At 33.3% G+C, this 17,665-nt stretch overlaps 2 protein-coding genes across 2 annotated transcripts; one reads left to right on the forward strand and one right to left on the reverse strand.

The window, feature by feature from the left end:
- The first annotated feature begins 1,944 nt into the window (after positions 1-1,944).
- Positions 1,945-5,939, forward strand: LOC119188817 (N-glycosylase/DNA lyase-like). The gene is given in 6 exon segments (XM_037436801.1): positions 1,945-2,169; positions 2,246-2,602; positions 3,105-3,221; positions 3,644-3,815; positions 4,601-4,795; positions 5,618-5,939. Coding segments are annotated over 6 exon segments (1,002 nt in total). The 5' UTR covers positions 1,945-2,092; the 3' UTR covers positions 5,702-5,939.
- LOC115443284 (beta-chimaerin) lies at positions 5,933-13,591 on the reverse strand. The gene is made up of 8 exons (XM_037436800.1): positions 13,340-13,591; positions 13,071-13,272; positions 12,394-12,624; positions 12,004-12,233; positions 10,439-10,690; positions 10,038-10,169; positions 9,656-9,761; positions 5,933-9,169 (listed from the first exon to the last, which is right to left on the reverse strand). Exons 1-8 carry the CDS (start codon positions 13,371-13,373, stop codon positions 9,001-9,003), a joined length of 1,356 nt encoding a protein of 451 aa, XP_037292697.1. The 5' UTR covers positions 13,374-13,591; the 3' UTR covers positions 5,933-9,000.
- Positions 13,592-17,665: the final 4,074 nt, after the last annotated feature.

A 17,665-nucleotide genomic window follows, 5' to 3' on the forward strand; every position in this document is an offset into this window, starting at 1 on the left:
CGCTGTAGGTATCGTATTTGCAAATACCCTGCTAAATTCATATTACGTAATCCGTAGCAACGTCAGAGTGTTTATAATAGATTAAAAATAAAATAATTGAATACAATTAAACCAATAATATACCTAATATGTTCTCGACCTTCCTAGATAATTAAATATTCCGATCCTTAAACTTTTGTTTCAAATCAAAAACACAAAAGTCGTCAAACAGGTATAAATGTATAAAAGAATAATTAACAGGATGTCTTCTCCGTTCTAATTTTGCAAAATGTATAAACACAATATAATATATTCTGTAAAATATTAATTAATTTGAAACTGTTTATCGGTGAAATAAAAAGATTTTTTAATGCTTTAGGTGGCTGGTTGGGGTACCAGTGAGTTAGGCCCGAGCGGTCAAGGGGAACCACGTATGGTTCGAATCCCAGTTGTGAGCACGGCGCAGTGCAGAGCGAGCAAACCAGAGTTCCACAAATTAACTTCTGCTAAGACGCTATGTGCAGGTACGTACCTACTTTATACCTACAACACTGATTGAATATAAAATTATGCTATTAAAAAAGGAATTGAAAAAACATTCCATTATTTATTATCTTTGATTAATGGTAAAGATATGTCTGCTATTTTTTGCTAGGTGTCAATACAATTACTACTAACAAAAGATATTTATTAACTTGTTTGTTTTTTTTCCTCATCAAAATATGTTTTTTTTTTTGTTTTTAAACATAATAATATTAAAAGTTGTTTATATTGAAGGATTACTTTGCACGCTATTTATTTTTATATATTTTATGCGTATCACTCCGTGCTCTATTCCATCTAGTGATTTAAATTCTAACGCATGTTATTATTATCTACAGGTGATCGCAAAGGCTCAGGTCCATGCACCGGGATTCCGGAGGAGGTCTTTATATTCTGGATGGAGGACGTTGGAGAATTCGCGGAGTGGTCTCCCTTTCTCTTCGACCTCAAAACGGAGATAACACTTGTAACTTAAATGAGTACATTGTCTTCACAGACACAGCACAGTATCTTCCCTGGATGAGAAATATAATGTCGAAAAACTTGTATGATTAATTAATGACTGATATAAACTTATAGAACAAGAAAAGGTACTTATTATTAGCGCAGGAGGCATAATAGGATATAAGTATACTTATTCATCTTCAGAGACTGGACGACAATAAATTAGTGTTAAGATGGAAAATGGTTTTATTTTTTAATTATTTATAAAGTTGCATATTGGGTACAATAAACATTACAGTTCAAGAATGTTTGCCTACGAATTTTGCGGTACTATCCTCATTCGTTATTACCTGTTCAAAGGAACGGATGTACATACATGTACTGGATGATGGGAATCGTGAGGGGTACTGTAATAAGCATCGACTCCTTTGCCTAATAGCAACATATATAAGCTGGGGATCCAGAAAGCCTGTTTTCGAATCTCTGAAGCGGTAGACAAGATGCCTACTTATCTTAAATCATTAAGGGAAATATAAAACACGAAAACGTACCTATCCATCAAACCAAACCGATACCTAACGTTAGCGTTGACGATTGTAAAAAGACATCTTGTCTGTAGCCCAAGGTTGGACAATAATTTCTATGAAACACAGTTTGTCTGTGGCTGGATCCTCAAGAGAGAGTTGACTTCAGGCAAGCGGCTTTTCATAAAACACTAAGCCATATCCTTTTTGCAACATGTATACGAAAGTGTGGTAGGTACGTCAAATCCATCGTAAAGGACTTTCTTATCTTATCTTGGTCCATAAAATCTAAAAACTCATGAAAAAGTGCGAATTTCTAACAATTTTAAAAAACGAAATATGGGAAGTATAGCTATATAATGTTGCGAGTAACAACATTCAAATTATTATTGTACCTATCATACTGGACTGACCGTTTGTGATAAGCCTTATCCTTCCAATCTTTCAATAGCTACTTTCCGAACGAAATATTGTAGGTATTGACATTGTCAAATAATTGTCAAATTTAGAATTTAGCGCGGTTCGGCAATTCGTTTGTATTGTTATTTACAAAACGAAAAGCTCGTGTAATTTTAAATTAAATTAATGGTGTACACGCTATAATGTCCTGGAATAAATTATTATGCAATCATCGCGAGCTTCAGCTGCTCGGTACTTTGTCTGGTGGACAAAGTTTTAGGTTCATATAAATCCTTTTTTTACAAATTTTACTGATCATCTTTATTGAAATAAATTTATCAAATTATAAATTTTAGGTGGATACATAATAAAGAAAATGATGAATGGACTGGAATATTTTCGAAAACAGTGTGGAAATTAAAACAGGAGAATGATTATTTACTATACCAAGTCATCGGTTCGTTATTGACCACAACACAGACCATAATTAAAAATAAAAAACAAAAAAACACAGCCAACAGGATCTTTGAAAGTTTATTAGAACAATATTTTAGACTTGATTTTAATCTCAGTAAATACTATGAACAATGGTCAGAGAAAGATGGACTTTTCAAGTCAGCATGTGAACAATTTTATGGGATCAGAATGCTCTCCCAAGAGCCAGTAGAAAAGCTATTTTCGTTTATATGTAGTCAAAATAATCACATTTCAAGGTAATATTTCACATATAAGCATGAATAAGTACATAACAATCCAATATTGTATAAATTTGATATATATAGGGTTGATAGCCCTGAACTATTAAGCAAAATCGGACTGCGCACACCTTGTACTACGGTTAGAAAACCGAACCTCTTGTATGTTCCATTTGCTAAATCAGCATATCGGCAGAACTCGTACCTAATAAGAGCGTGCAGATCATTCAATGATGTTTCCTCTAATGTTGATATTGATCTCTTTAACTTCAACTGTACTAAATTAAAAGAAAACTTTGTGCAATGCATTTTTTCACATATCGTAATGTACATTTAAAATATGTAGGTCTCTAGGCTGGTTATCTGCCTATTATTGTTCTATATTATTGTATTGTATTTGTGAAAACTTTTAATTGACCTTTATCTTTTTTGTTATATTTACTACTTTTTGTTATGCTAGTTGTAAGTTTTCCTTAAATAAATAAATAAATAAAATAAAATAAAATATATTGCTTTTAAGGATATCGAGTATGGTTGAGAAACTATGCTCGCAGTATGGAGATGAGATTTGTAAACATGACGGGGTGACATACTACGCATTCCCTGAAGTTGAACAATTGGCTCAACCAGAGGTACAGTTTACATAAACAGGATACAATACATTGAGAAAGCAACCATATTCAGGACAGCAAAATATTTACGACAAATATGATATATATTCATTATAATTTATAGCTAATTTTAACAATTTATACCTATATTTAAATCTATAAAACTGAAGTTATATTGGTTGTTTGAACATGCTAATCTCAGGAACAACTAGTTGAAATTGAAATATACTTTTACTGTTGGCTAGCCCCTTTTTTTAAGGTAGGTAGACTATATGCTATATAATAACAGGCTATGACCAATACAAGCATCAATGAAAAATAATGCAAAATCGGGGAAAATGTATTCCTTCTGAAAAACTTCTGTGTTGTGCATCGCATAAATAGACAAATGTTACATACAAATTCCAGCTACACCTAATTTGAACAAATTATACCACCTATTTTTTAGGTGGAACCAAAGTTAACGGAAGCTAGGTTTTGGGTACAGAGCCAAGTTTATACAAAAGTCAGCAACACAAATTGTAGAATGGGGTGGTAATGAATGGTTTAAGAGCTTGCAAGATATGAAATACAAAGATGCTAAACAGGAATTGATGAAGTTACATGGGATTGGACCTAAGGTAAGCCTGTAAGAAAGATGTTTACAATTTTAAAATACATCACAGATTCATCTTGTTACATAAATAATAAGTCTGCAAATTAGTTTTGTATTTCAAATAAATAGTTGGACTATTTTGTCTTTCTAATTTCCACTATTCCGCCATCATAACAGATTTATTTTTCAAAAATAAGCATGTCATAATCAATAAAAAAAATCTAATATTTCTTTCTCAATTTAAAAATGTATGTAAAAACATCCTTTTTATAAGGCAATAGCATTATGCATAAACACCTTAGTAATAATAACAAAAAAAAATACATTCAGTCGAATTCAGAACCTCCTCCTTTTTTTGAAGTTGGTTAATAAAAAATAAATACATTTTATGTATAGAAAATATCAATGCATTTATTGTCAGAGCCTTTTATTCTGTAAAAAAAATAATATAATAATATGAGCCCTGTATTATATACTTGCCCACTGCGGAGCATGGGCCTCCTCTACTACTAAGAGGGATTAGGCCTTAGTCTACCACACTGGCCTAGTGCGGTTTGGTAGACTTAACACATCTTCGAAATTCCTATAAAGAACTTCTCAGATGTGCAGGTTTCCTCACAATGTTTTCCTTCACCGTTAAAACAAACGATAAATTCACAAATAATACACACATTTTTTAGAAAAGTTAGAGGTGTGTGCCCTTGGGATTTGAACCTGCGGACATTCGTCTTGGCAGTCTGTAGAAAAGGTGTTGCATAATATCCTATTGTTATTTCAGACTGTGTTTAAATGTTCCAAGTTCTCTTCCAGGTAGCTGACTGCATCTGTCTAATGTCCCTCAACCACCTCGAAGCTTTACCAGTAGACACCCATGTCTATCAAATAGCAGCTCAAAATTATCTGCCCCATTTACGAGGAAAGAAGAATGTCACTGAAAAAATGTATGCTGAAATTGGGGATCATTTCAGAAATTTATATGGAGATATGGCTGGATGGGCTCACACGGTAATTAGAAATTTGCTTTAAAAATGTATTCTTGTTGTAGTTATAAAAAACCGCATGTAGTTATTTTAAATCTATATATATAAAAATGAATCCCTATTTCCCTTGGTCACGCCATCACGCGTGAACGGCTGGACCAATTTCATTATTTTTTTGTTGTGTTTGTTACTGTCATGAGAAGGATCTTATGAAAGAAAAAATTAAGGAAGTTGAGCGGAAAGTTGGAAAATTTAATAAAAGTTAATTTCAGCGATTGACAGAATTCGCGCTGGTAATTCATAGTTGATAGGACATCGTCTGTCGGTTCGACTCGTGAGATAATAAATATCTATTAGCATCCAAAGCGCAGTGAGATTTTCCGATTGACGAAAAATCTGTGTTTTATTCCTTATTTGAGTCAAGTGGACAAGACACATACTCTCACGTCTTTTATCCCCGAAAGGGTAGGGAGAGGCGTAACTGGTGCACCAACTTTCCGCCGTGTGTTTTCTGCATGATGTCATAGAGTGGCGAGCCTATCGCCATATTGGGGACATATTCCAGACCTCGCGCTGATCAGTAAAAAAAACAATATCACTGCCCGACCCAGGAATCGAACCGGAGACCTCAGCACTGCAGTCGTACCGTAATATACCTACGCCACCGAGGCAGTTAAAATGTATATGCATAATATAATAGGGTTTTGAGGAAATAATCTCTTGTCTGAAACTCAATAATGTTTTTAACGCATCATTTGATGCAACATGAGCATCATTTAATGTTCATTCATTTAAATCCCATTTATTGTCTATTACCTTTACTCATAAATATATATTTCTTTGACAGGTATTATTTTGCGCGGATCTAAAGAAGTTTCAAAAATCAGATGAATCTAATAGTGTTGTGCCAAAAAAGAAAAGGAAAAAATGATGTCCTTACTGTGTGATATACATTTTATTACAATGAAATAAATTGTTACACTAAATATTTTCATGATTTCCACCACATTTAAAACTTGACATTATTTTAAAATTGACACGTATCTCTTCTTAATTTATATGCTGATTAGAAAGACACCGCTTCAATTATAGAAATTGGCCACCCCTCTAAAAACATTCAGATGGTTGGTCTTACAATGGTTTTGAAATAAAATATCCAATATTTCTTTGAGAGTATGTGTTTTTATTCAGTATAAAACAACTTATAATACTACAATAGTGACTTAAAACTTAAAGTTACAACCTGGAATGGCTAGTATATTAAAATTATTCTTTTTGAAAGATCGACATTCCGATATCACATTTCCATGATTTTAAACCGAAAGCAAATATTGCACGCTACAGTAATACTTATGAGTAATTTGTGAGATTTCTAATCTTATATATAAGTGTTTCCACCTGATCTTATACCATCTGTGGGGTCAACCCAACACATTTCTAAATGCAGAAAAAAATTGGCTAATGTTTTGCTACTGACCTATCTAACCCTAGTTTAGTCTGGTAGATATAGGCCCATATTCACAAACGTTACTTAGCTAAGTTCGAAGGAATGCTATAATAGGAAATCTATTTCAGTACTTTCGGCATCACAGCTTTGGCAGTGCATAGGCTTTGGGACGCTGAGATTGGCTAATATTGAAATACTTCTTCCTATATTTACTTTAGTAATTACTTCAGTCGGCTGCATGAGCGCCACCGAGATTAGTTTCAGGGAGGTGCAACTGCATATACTACATAAAATCATTAAGTTTTTTTTCAAATTCAAATCGCGCGGAAAAAAACTTCTGGTCGATAATTCCCATTGTTGCAGATTTATTCAGACTTATGTTTTTTGTGATTTATTTCTGGGTAGGTTGCACATGCACCTACTTACACTCCCCTGTCGGCGCCCATGGTCGACTGTCAGATAAACAAAGCTAAACAAATAAAACTGTAAAATAGCCCGACAATACATTTGGGCGCTCTTGGACTCCTCTTAGTATTGTTTGTGAATACGAATTTCAGTCCAGGGATATCATATTAAAAAAAGCCAAGTCTTGCCTGGATCCGAGAATTCAATCTAGGATTTCCCCGTCCACAGTTTATACACATTGCCATTAGTGCGATTAGGCGATTTAACTTATAATTAAATACTTATATTTAGTAGCTTAATATAAAAAGTATATCAGTACAGCTTTGACGTTCTATTCCGTCGTGGAATACTTTGACATAACTTAATTGTTATTCCTATAATTAACACGCTAAAATAATATACGCGTTAGTTTGATTATAAATATAATCATAGCCAAAAATAGCAACTGTATTAAATAACTATAGGCGTTCTTTTAAAAAAAAACGCTATTTTATATTTGTGACTAATTAAACTAAAGAATATTGAGACATGACGTATAAAAATAAGTATAAAAGTAAAAAGGTAAAAAAAAAATGTTGCTAATATTTTTTTTCCTTTTAAGGACACTGGATAGTGCAAGCTACAGTAGTTTGAAATCTGGTATCACTTAAAGTTTAAACTATTAATTCACTTATGAACTACGAAAATTAAAACCATGTTTAACATAATTTTCAAGCATACATAACGATTTAGTCAATTTTGATCCGGCTCGAAGGACCAAATATATTTCCTGCATTGGAAACTATTCATATCAATGAAGTAACTATATTTCTAGGTTCTATGGTTTATATTGATACAAGTTATTTTTAAGGTATAAAATACCTTAGAACTATTTTTTAAATAAATACATTTCTAAGAGTTAGTAGCTTAATTAATGTTATGGTATATTTTTATACCTCAATCAAAGTGTTATATCATTTAAAAATTTTGAAGCCTAAGCTCCTCTCAGGAGTTTACAAAGTAAGTCTTATTAATAATTTAGTAAGATCTACGTTTATAATTATATATACAGCACAATAAGTGCGACCGAAATAAATTCAAAATGTATTCAAATATTTAGTTCATGGCAGTGTGTAATAATAGTTTTACATTTGCATAGAGAATGCATTGAAACTAATTATTTAGTCATTCGTTTATATATATATTTATGTATCAGTGAATTGTTTACGAAACAAAACAACATTGAAATTTTTCTAAAAGTGCTAATTTGTTCAGAAAAAACTTATGTTGAGTATTGTTAGTATTAAAATATGGCAATGCGTCCGATCATAAATATTAAGTCTTGGATATTCATGTAATCATATAAAACATGAAAAATAAACCTAACAAAAATATAAATACTACAATATTTGTTGACACATAACTGGCAGTTTTGTAGCACCCTTTATAGTTGTGCACGTGGTTTTTATACATATGGGCTTAGTCTTATGAATCATTTTAAGTTATTTTTGTCCAGCAAAACTTATATATCAATGGATATCTTTAGGATCTTTACATATAATTAAATTGTAACTGGCCGATATCTGAACATTATTGATATTGAAGAAAGCCTAATATAGGATTCTTTATTAGAGCATCAGAAGCCAAAACAACAGTTTTTAGAATTTATATGTGTCTGTATGCATGTACACGCAACACGCAAAAAGTACTGCAAGGAATTGAATGCAGTTTTCACCGATGCATTGCTAGAGGCTTACTTAAAATATAGGCTCCATTTTATCCCGGGAAAATATAAAGCGTGTCTTTAATCCTGGTAAAACTGTTTCAAAATTTGAAACACATTATTTTTTCTCAAATAAACTAACAAAGCTATCCAGAAGTCACAATCAATGCTTTTCCTTCGCCGTGGTTGGCTAAAAAAGTTCTTAGTTTGGCACATGAAAACATTTTCAACTTAATAAACAAACCCACTGTAGTAACAAACTCCTGCGCGCTTCTGGGTTTTCTTGGGAAGTGAACTTCATGAAATTACCTAATGCCTACTAGCTTTTTAACAGTGAGACTCCTGCGACATTGCAATGCTAAGTTTAGACTAGCAAGTTCTTGCAGGAATATATTGATCAAGAACTTCTAGACACACATGATAGATATTTTCATAAATCTATACACATTCGACTTGCCGCATGTCCTGCAAACTGCAAGATTTGCAGAAGTCGGCTTATCCTGATTGTTTACAGACAAAAAATTATTTGCGGACTGCAAGTTTTCTTGCTAATTCATACTCGCTAAAGGATTCGTGTACATTCGTGCCATCATTCACGCACTTGTTGTTAGCACTAATCATAATCAAGTCTCCTTATCAATTACCATAATATATTGTAATTATAGTAATCAAGATTCTATTGATTGCCGTAATATATCTGCGGGCAGTATTCTATGAGCACCTGTAGAGCGCGTATTTCGAACGCCAAGTCGGTGATGGCTGGCGGAGTGGCGACCAACGTTGGCGCAAACACCGTGCTCAAGTTGTGTGCACTCATTTTGTTTACTTCCGCTTGTAGAGAGACTCTGGAATGAAAATAGTTTTTTAAAACGGCTCTGGATTTTAGTGTTTTAAGCCATAATATTCGTACTGACAAAAAAAAATAATCACCAGTTATCATATCATTACGAAAATATTCATTTACTGACATAAATTATAAAAAACAGTTACATAATAATTAAGACTCGACTATGACTGGCTCGGTGGCGTAGTTGTACTGCATGCGCGGTACGGCAGCGCTCTGAGGTCCTGGGTTCGAATCCCAGGTCGGGCAAAGTGATATTTGGGTTTTTCTGCTCAGTATCAGCCCGGAGTCTGGAATTTATGCCCGATATGGCGATAGGCTCGCCCCCTATCACATCATGGGACGGAACATACTTGGCGAAAAGTGGGTGCCATGGTTGCGTCTCTGCATACCCCTTCGGGGATAAAATGCGTGATGTTGTGATAATAATTAAGGTTAATTTTTTAAAGCTAAAACAAATTATAAATGACACATTGATAATGCACACCTGTGTAAATGCTGCACCATGTACTGGAGACAGTTGAAATGTGCCGGCGGTAACAGATCCAAGCACTCACGCAACATTATCATCTGTTGCTCTGTCGTTTTAGCTTCTGTAAACATTATAAAAGTATTTATTACTTACGAAACAAGTCTTTAGACTAAATTTATAACTAATTAAATTAAGAATTAGGAATGAAATTGTGAGAAAAAAGAAGTCGATGTTACATCACACCAACTTAGTTTTTAAGACGAAGCTCGCATGTAATTAAGTTTTAAAAATACCGCAGTGAATCCTATAGGCTTTTAGAAACCATTAACATTGCGAAAATAAATAAGCACAAAAGAGAAATGCGTCACTTCAGTTATAACATGTTAGTAATACTCACGTATGGCTTGCACCAACACTGGGTGCACCTCGTAAGTTATAAGTGGCACTGGTAACAACCGCAAGTACAGTTTCAGTGTGCCCGCCACTACGTTGATATTACTGTACACACTGAGATCTGTTGCCTCGCCATCTGAAAAAAGAGGGTAGTTTTAAATTTATTTATCTAAACTAGCTATAGAATCGAGAGTCCTTAAAATTTTGTTTATAAAAAAGATAATTGTCTATGTATTTTAGTATTATAAAGGTAAAATTTACGTAATGTGATACGTAGTTAGTTGTTTGTATTTCTGAAAAGAATGTTAAACTTCTTTATAAATACGATTTTTTTATACAAATATTAGGGTCATTTATGTATATTTTTAAAATTGTTTCCGAAATCTTAATTCTAGTCCTAATTACCTCTATCAAAAGCCAGTTTCAAAGCCTCAATCTCGTCAGCAAATCCGGACACCCTGTATATGCCTTCGGAGTCCATTCCCCTATTCTCTATTTCGTTCACACACTTCCTCACCACAAATGGCAGAGTGCTAGAGTGTGCGTTCAATAACGTGGTGAGGTCGATACCAAAAACGCCTCGCAATTTCTTTAGATCCGGAACACATTGATTTGGCACTCGCTCTGAGCATTTTATGTGAGCTATAAAGCCACAATCTAAAATAATAAAAAAAACAGATATAGCACAATATTGTAAGAAGTATTGATTTAAAAAACATTACAATTGTTATTTAAAAATATATTAATAAATTGATCACTATTTTAGCTCTTAAATTGCAGTATTTAATAAGTTAAAGCCTACTTTAATACAAAAATCATCAAACTGAATAGTTTTAAAAAATTATTTGGTTTACTTTACAATATAGACTTTCATGCCAAGGTATATGGCCCTTCACCCAAAAAGTTTGGTCAAGGTACTAGCATTGATGTAATAGTTGACAAAGGGAATGATTATTTATGTTATCTTATCTTAATTTCACATCAAACTATATCTTAAAGACCAACACACATTTTTTATCTTTTACAAACAATATAATTTATATATTTATTTTTAGCTACATTAGCTAGCATTTTATACGTAAATATTAATGGGATAGAGGTACATCCCACATCTGTATACAAAACAACTACTACTACTAATACTCTATCAAGGAAACCTCCTTGTTCAGCAGAAAAAATATTATACTCCAATATAGTAAATAGACATCATTCTTTGGAAATGTACTGGTCTTATTACCAAAATTATTCATAATAATTTTATTAAGTCATAAAAAAGGTTTTTTTGCAATGTTAATTTTCTAACCTAATATTAGTATCTTTTCGAAAAGACAACTTACATGGCACTACTTTATATTGCAAGATTCAAGAAAGATAAGAAGATTTCTTTATCATAACCAGTTAAGGAAAACAAAATATTTATGCAATGCATATTTTTTTTTTTGTGTTCGCGGAGAAAGTGCCTTATGACTACCGCCCAGCCTTCGGGGGGGGCGACTGAGCGGTTATGTTGGGGTCACCGTGCCTTACAGCCCGGCGTTAAGCCACCCGGATTTGATCTTGACCTTCGGGTGACCGCCGGGCCGAGTCCCTAACCTATATACACGCACGGCATACCAACTAAAACTCCGCGGTGGCCGTCTTCGGCGCATTAGGGACGACTGTGGGCTTCCTCCGACCGAAATGTCTAAGTTTTCGTCCGCAGTCGTCCCTGCGCGGTGCCGCCTGTAGCGGCCCGTCTCCTATGGGGCTCAGAAGCCCCCGCGTAACCGAAGGACGCTCTCGGCATCAACGGCAGCATGAGGCCTACCTTCTACGCATGCAATGCATACCTAGCACTGTATTTGACAACCATTCCTTTAAAAAACACCCAATATAATTTTATAATTAATACAATTGATTCAATACATAAAAATGAAGTATATTTGCTTCACTTCACTTTTCACCTCTATTCAAATGAAATTGGAACTTACCTTCACATTTCACTCCTTGCGCTGTAAATCCCCACAAGAAGTTCGCACAAAGTTCACACCAATTTAGACCCTTAAATGTGTGCACTTTAAACCCATGTGACTTGGAATACTTGATCACCAATGGATTGTCCTCAATCATTGGTGTGAGATTGAATGGTGGCTTTTTGGGGTCTATGTCAATGTCTTTACAGTCAATTCTGTTTATGATTGGACTGGATCTATTTGATGCTCTGATAGAGAAAGAAATAGAAAAAGCCTTTAATAAGTAAATCATTTGCATTATTGAAGCAAAATAACAAGTCAATACTACATTCAAAGGGATTGGATTTTGACCATAGTTTAACAAGCAAGGGAATGCAATATATTATTTAATATTCTAGAAACACTTACTGCTGTATCTTAGACAATGTGTTCAATTTCCTCCTGTTCAGTGTTACATATGGACTTTCAGTATAATTAGTTCTAGAGTTGATCATCTCTAAGATATGATGGGCTTTAATCTCCATGTGACATGCGATCAAGCCGTCTGCGACCAAGTCATAGACAGTATCGTATCTCTTCTCTTTTAGATAGTGAGTACCATCATAGTAAAGTTTATAATGATGGATTTTATCATTGAACCTAGAAAAAAAATACCTAATGTGAATTATATGCATAGGTACCTAATAAGACACAATTTGAATTCTAATTGGATTAATTAAAATATGCAAACATTAAGCTGGTAAGTTTTTATTAAAACTATTTTTGAAGATATACTAAATTTTGTTACCACAGGAGTTATAATATAAGTTTCACTACTATAAGTAATATATTATAATAGTTTATTTATTTTAAAAAATCTTAGTGATAATTTTATAAGTTTGTACTTTTATAAGATAACATTTGATGCTAACTCTGAGGACATCTTGTTAGGCTGTCTATAAGGCCGCAGTATCCAAATAAAATATGGACAAAACCCCAATACCATTTTTATTCTGATTAACCCACTCCTAGAATCAGGCAAAGTTTATGTACATACATTTGATAATACAGATTTAAATACCAAGGTATATACATATCGCAATTACCTCCAAGTTAGAGTATAGAAATCATTACTCTGTTTCCCTTTTCTGATTAAAAAAGCTCCGTTCGGTTCATTTTCAAGCAACAGCGTCGCTTCTTTGTGCCCCATTATTCCGTGATATTCCTTCCCATAAAATTCAGGTCGGTCAGGACAATTATCGCAAGCCACTCGCTTAGGCAACGGCGCCTCCATTTGTATGCGATAAACTGCAATTATCAATGTTTTGATAAAGAAATCCCAAAGTTTTTTCAGTAAACATTGTCAACAACTTACGTTCGGGTTTCCATATGTTTTTCAGGTTCTCCATGGTTAATATTTGTGTTCGTCAATCGTTAGCGTTATTTTGATATTTATCTCTGTGTCAGTGTATAAAAGTATTGCGAAATATCGTGGAAGAACGATTTAATTGGAAATCGTAACGTAAACAAATTACCTATCATACATATGTCAAATATGACACTGACAATATTTTCTTTTTAATTTATTCCTAGTCATGGATACATGTCCTTCAGCCGGAAGCTTAATAGTGACACTGACAAAAGAAATCATTGTTGCCAACTCATTTCGAAACGTGCCAGCCAATGACTGGTAATACCCTATAAAACCCCTCACATATGCTGAATTTACGAATTCAGATCATTATTCCAAACGTGCCCGCGCCTTATAATATAAGACACAGAACAATAACTAAAGCCATAGAAGCCATGCTAAAATAGCTACTACTATATTATTACCTTATGGCTTGGATAAGGTGACAGAAAGACATGCATACTTATTCATGCACTTGAAATTTATAAGGTTGATACCAGTTTTCGCGTGATTTTTTTTTCTAGAAAAGTGACAGTGTCGATTTAAAAAATATCGATAAATAAAACTATATTTCAGATCCACTGCAACCTACATAATTGATTTTTGAAACCTTACCTTTGAAAGTTACTAAGAAAATATGTATTTTTTTACGGCTTGTTTGTGATTTGCAACATGTAACCACACATGCCAAGCTCAACACAAATTCCGAGGCAGAGTCGTTTTTATCGTGAAAATAAGTATTTAAACAGCATAAAAGTTTACCGTCCGCAATACCTCAGACACATCCAACAAAATCAAGATGATTTGATATTTCGAAAAATGTCATATACTTAAAGATAGCATAATATTTTTAATTTAGATGGATAATTTAAACCAATGTATTCAAACTGACATTTATTTGATGACTCTTTCTCAATAATTAAAAACTGTGAAGTATTCATTGTTTCACTCACTCGAGTATTGAAGCTGTATTATCCGGAATGAATAAGATTAATGTTTCATAATTTTTATTTACTCTGGCATCTTCAATCTTTGGTATAAGGTATAAGACTTAGCCTATCTCTCAAATAATATAAACAATTATTAACATGTAACTTATAATCACAGGAGTTATTGGTGGACACTTTGGTTGACGTGGCTAAATTGTATCAAAAGGCATTCGTTTATGTTTGACGCTATCTTGACAAATATTTGACTATGTTTAGAAACTATTATAAAGTAATTCTATATAAACATTAAACAAGTCTATTTACTTTCCCATATCATTCAAATTCAATGCATTCACTATCAGACAGGTGTTATCTTTTGTTTAGATTTTATTTAAAGATACTTATTTATTAAACACGCTTGTCTTAAATAAACAGTGTTATAAATATAAACAATAACAATAATGAATACGATAATGTATACTTCAATTTAATTACAAATGCGGGTCAAAATGTGTAACCTTAACCTTGTTTTAACACGATTAATAAAAATTTATTGTTTTAAATTAGGTTAATTGCAGGGACGGAATATGAAAATAATATATCTATTTGAATAATTGCTCAATGGTTTCTTAGGACTTAGGCTGTTAAACCGATGATGCCCTAGGTTCCATTTTAGAAAACTTAAAAATAAGTAACATTTACTTTACTACGATAGAACTTTTCTGTTATTTAAGGCGATACCTCAAGGTCCATTTTCATACATTTTGTTTCACCTTTAATCTGGGTAACTAAACAAGTGTTGGCAAGTAAAGAATTTAAATTCACGTCTAGTTAGTGATTAGTTCTCGCAGTTGAAAGAAAAACGTAAAAATAATTAATAATCATGGATATTTCGGCCTTTAAAATTTAATATGACGAAATTTTAAAGGCCGAAATGAAATGTATGAAAATGGACCTTGAGGTATCGCCTTAACGTCCAGGGAGTTTTCCAAAGTTATCTACCGAAAACTTGCATTCCTTTTCCAAAAAAGTATTTATTCCCACTTTACCGTGCCCTTATAAGCTGAATTCTTTTTCTCGCTCATCATAGTTAGTGAAATTTACTCCAGATAGAGTGTTGACTGAGAGATGTTTATCCTCGCCAGACCATGCTGGCCTATTTGAAACCGGATATACACAGTCTAATCCCAAAACGTGACGCACTTGCGTGGGCACGGTAGCAGAGTATGCACCATGATACAAACAGGTATTTCACCATCAAAAAACAACTAGCACAGTATCGTAGCGTAGATTACTCTTGCAAACAAAAGAGAACACAATAGCGCTTGCAGACTGCTTTTGGCTGCAGATGAAATTAAATGAAATCGTTTACTGAAAACACAGACTTACAGTAATAATTCTACTTAAAATAAATTTATATAAAACTATGAGATCCTTAATACTATCATTTCCAGGGGAACCCAAATTAGGCATACCCTATATCTTGAGCTACTAGCGACCGAGTTAAAGTAAACCGTTTTTGCCTATATATACCAAAAACATTTCTCAAAATATATAACAGAAGAAAGTACAATTATCTTAACAAAACTATTTTTCCAGACCTTAAGGATTCATGACTCAAGGTTGAGTAAATAGGAGAAATGCTCTCGGTCTTTCCTATCTGTCTATATTCAAAACAACAATATGTTTTAAATGACGTCGTAATAGAAATGGGTTTTATTGACGATTGTTTTCTTATAATAAATAAGTTATAGGCATTATTATAGGTACTCTGAGTAAGAACTAATTCAAGTGCTTTCTCCAAGTTGAATACGTGTGTTATATCAACTTTATAAGCACAAAGTACCTATAACAGTTAGTTTAATGTATGTGCGTAAGGGTAATTTGAGCTATACTATATTTTTCATAGATAAAGACTTTTATCGAAGAGAAACCGCAGGCAACTCTCGCCTTTATATACAAGACTTTAGGTAGATAGGTATTGTTCAAATTAGTTTAGACCGCCTAGACATAAACAAAATTTAACTGTATGTAAAGTGCAAAAATAAATAAATAAATGTTCTCTATATTATTACATGTCTTTTGACGTGACAGTAAGTGCGTAACCCCCAAAGAACGTAAATTAATTTGCACCTATCACATCCCTGCCTACTCTTTCGTGTAAAAGCGTAGTATCTACATTATGGAAAGCAATTCCACATCTTTAGAACAAAAAAGAGCCAATGCAACTGCTTACAGATAACAACAATCTGTAATGTTTTAAAAACCATGTATTTATTTAAATTATCAGTAAGTTACAACTTCCGAAACGAGGTTGAACAATAAGATAATTCTCCACAGGAGGTTACTTAGCCAAGCATTGCCTGAATTCAAATTGATAAGTAAAAATTACTACACTTCCCAAAAGTATAAAACTGTGAGTTATCTTTTTAATAGTATTCTATTTTCTAGATGTGTTAGGGTATCTTTTAAAATCAGTCGTTGTGTTGTCTAATAGCCGCTTTCAATAAACAATACACATCTTAATCTTCGCTCCGATGCCAAGAATACACCAAAAAATGAATGAACTAGTACTTATGTCAAAGAAACTTTATTCTCATTGGTATATTTTTGAGATGAATAGAAAAGAGAGATTGGGATCATTTATTGAAAAGGTCGGCAATCAGATGAAATCCTCGGGTTTGTCGTTAAAAACAAAAATGTGGCGAACTGTAATTTAAATATTTGTACACAATAGTCTCAGCTATGTTTAATTTTATTGATTAGTTCTACGAAAAAGATTGAACACGTAGCGAGATTATCCCGCTGTCTCCCTCTTACACCCGCATCGTGAATCCCGTGACGTCACAGTTTACATCGTGGTTTCATGACTGTAATATTTATAAAATTTTATATTACTTAAATATTTGTTAAAAAATTAATCAAGAAATGAATCACCTACACCTACCCTCGGTATGATTCAATAAAAAATCGCAAGTATTGGGATAGGTCGCGAGTGTAAATCCCAATAATTATGACACATCTTGGCATGCAGTTTTTTCCACGAAGTTATTTATTGTTATATCGTCATGTGTTTCCTAATCGGTTTGTTTGGATGAAGATATTTTATAATCACTGCATTTTCCTCAAGGCCAGGCACATTTGATTCTAGAAACAAGCAACGGCAGAGAATAAGAACATTCCTATTAAAAATATGAGAAATTCACAATACCTCTTTAAATCGGTCATTAAACACTCATACACGCACTTCTTTTATCCCTGGAGGGGTGCGCGGGTGCGGAACTTATGCATCCACTATTGCCATGTTTCTTTTATTCCATGTGACAGGAAGCGAGCAATGTCGACACAAATTCCAAACTTC

Source organism: Manduca sexta, chromosome 9 (assembly GCF_014839805.1).
Source record: "Manduca sexta isolate Smith_Timp_Sample1 chromosome 9, JHU_Msex_v1.0, whole genome shotgun sequence".
Classification (NCBI taxonomy): Eukaryota; Metazoa; Arthropoda; class Insecta; order Lepidoptera; family Sphingidae; genus Manduca; species Manduca sexta.

Excerpts from the sequence above, each read along its gene's own strand:
- LOC115443284 (XM_037436800.1), bottom strand. The coding sequence starts at position 13,373 with ATGGAGAACCTGAAAAACATATGGAAACCCGAAC. Across the intron at positions 10,170-10,438 it reads GAAACTGGCTTTTGATAGAG|ATGGCGAGGCAACAGATCTC; the intron begins GTAATTAGGACT and ends CTCTTTTTTCAG. Across the intron at positions 9,762-10,037 it reads AGTGTTGGTGCAAGCCATAC|AAGCTAAAACGACAGAGCAA; the intron begins GTGAGTATTACT and ends TAATGTTTACAG.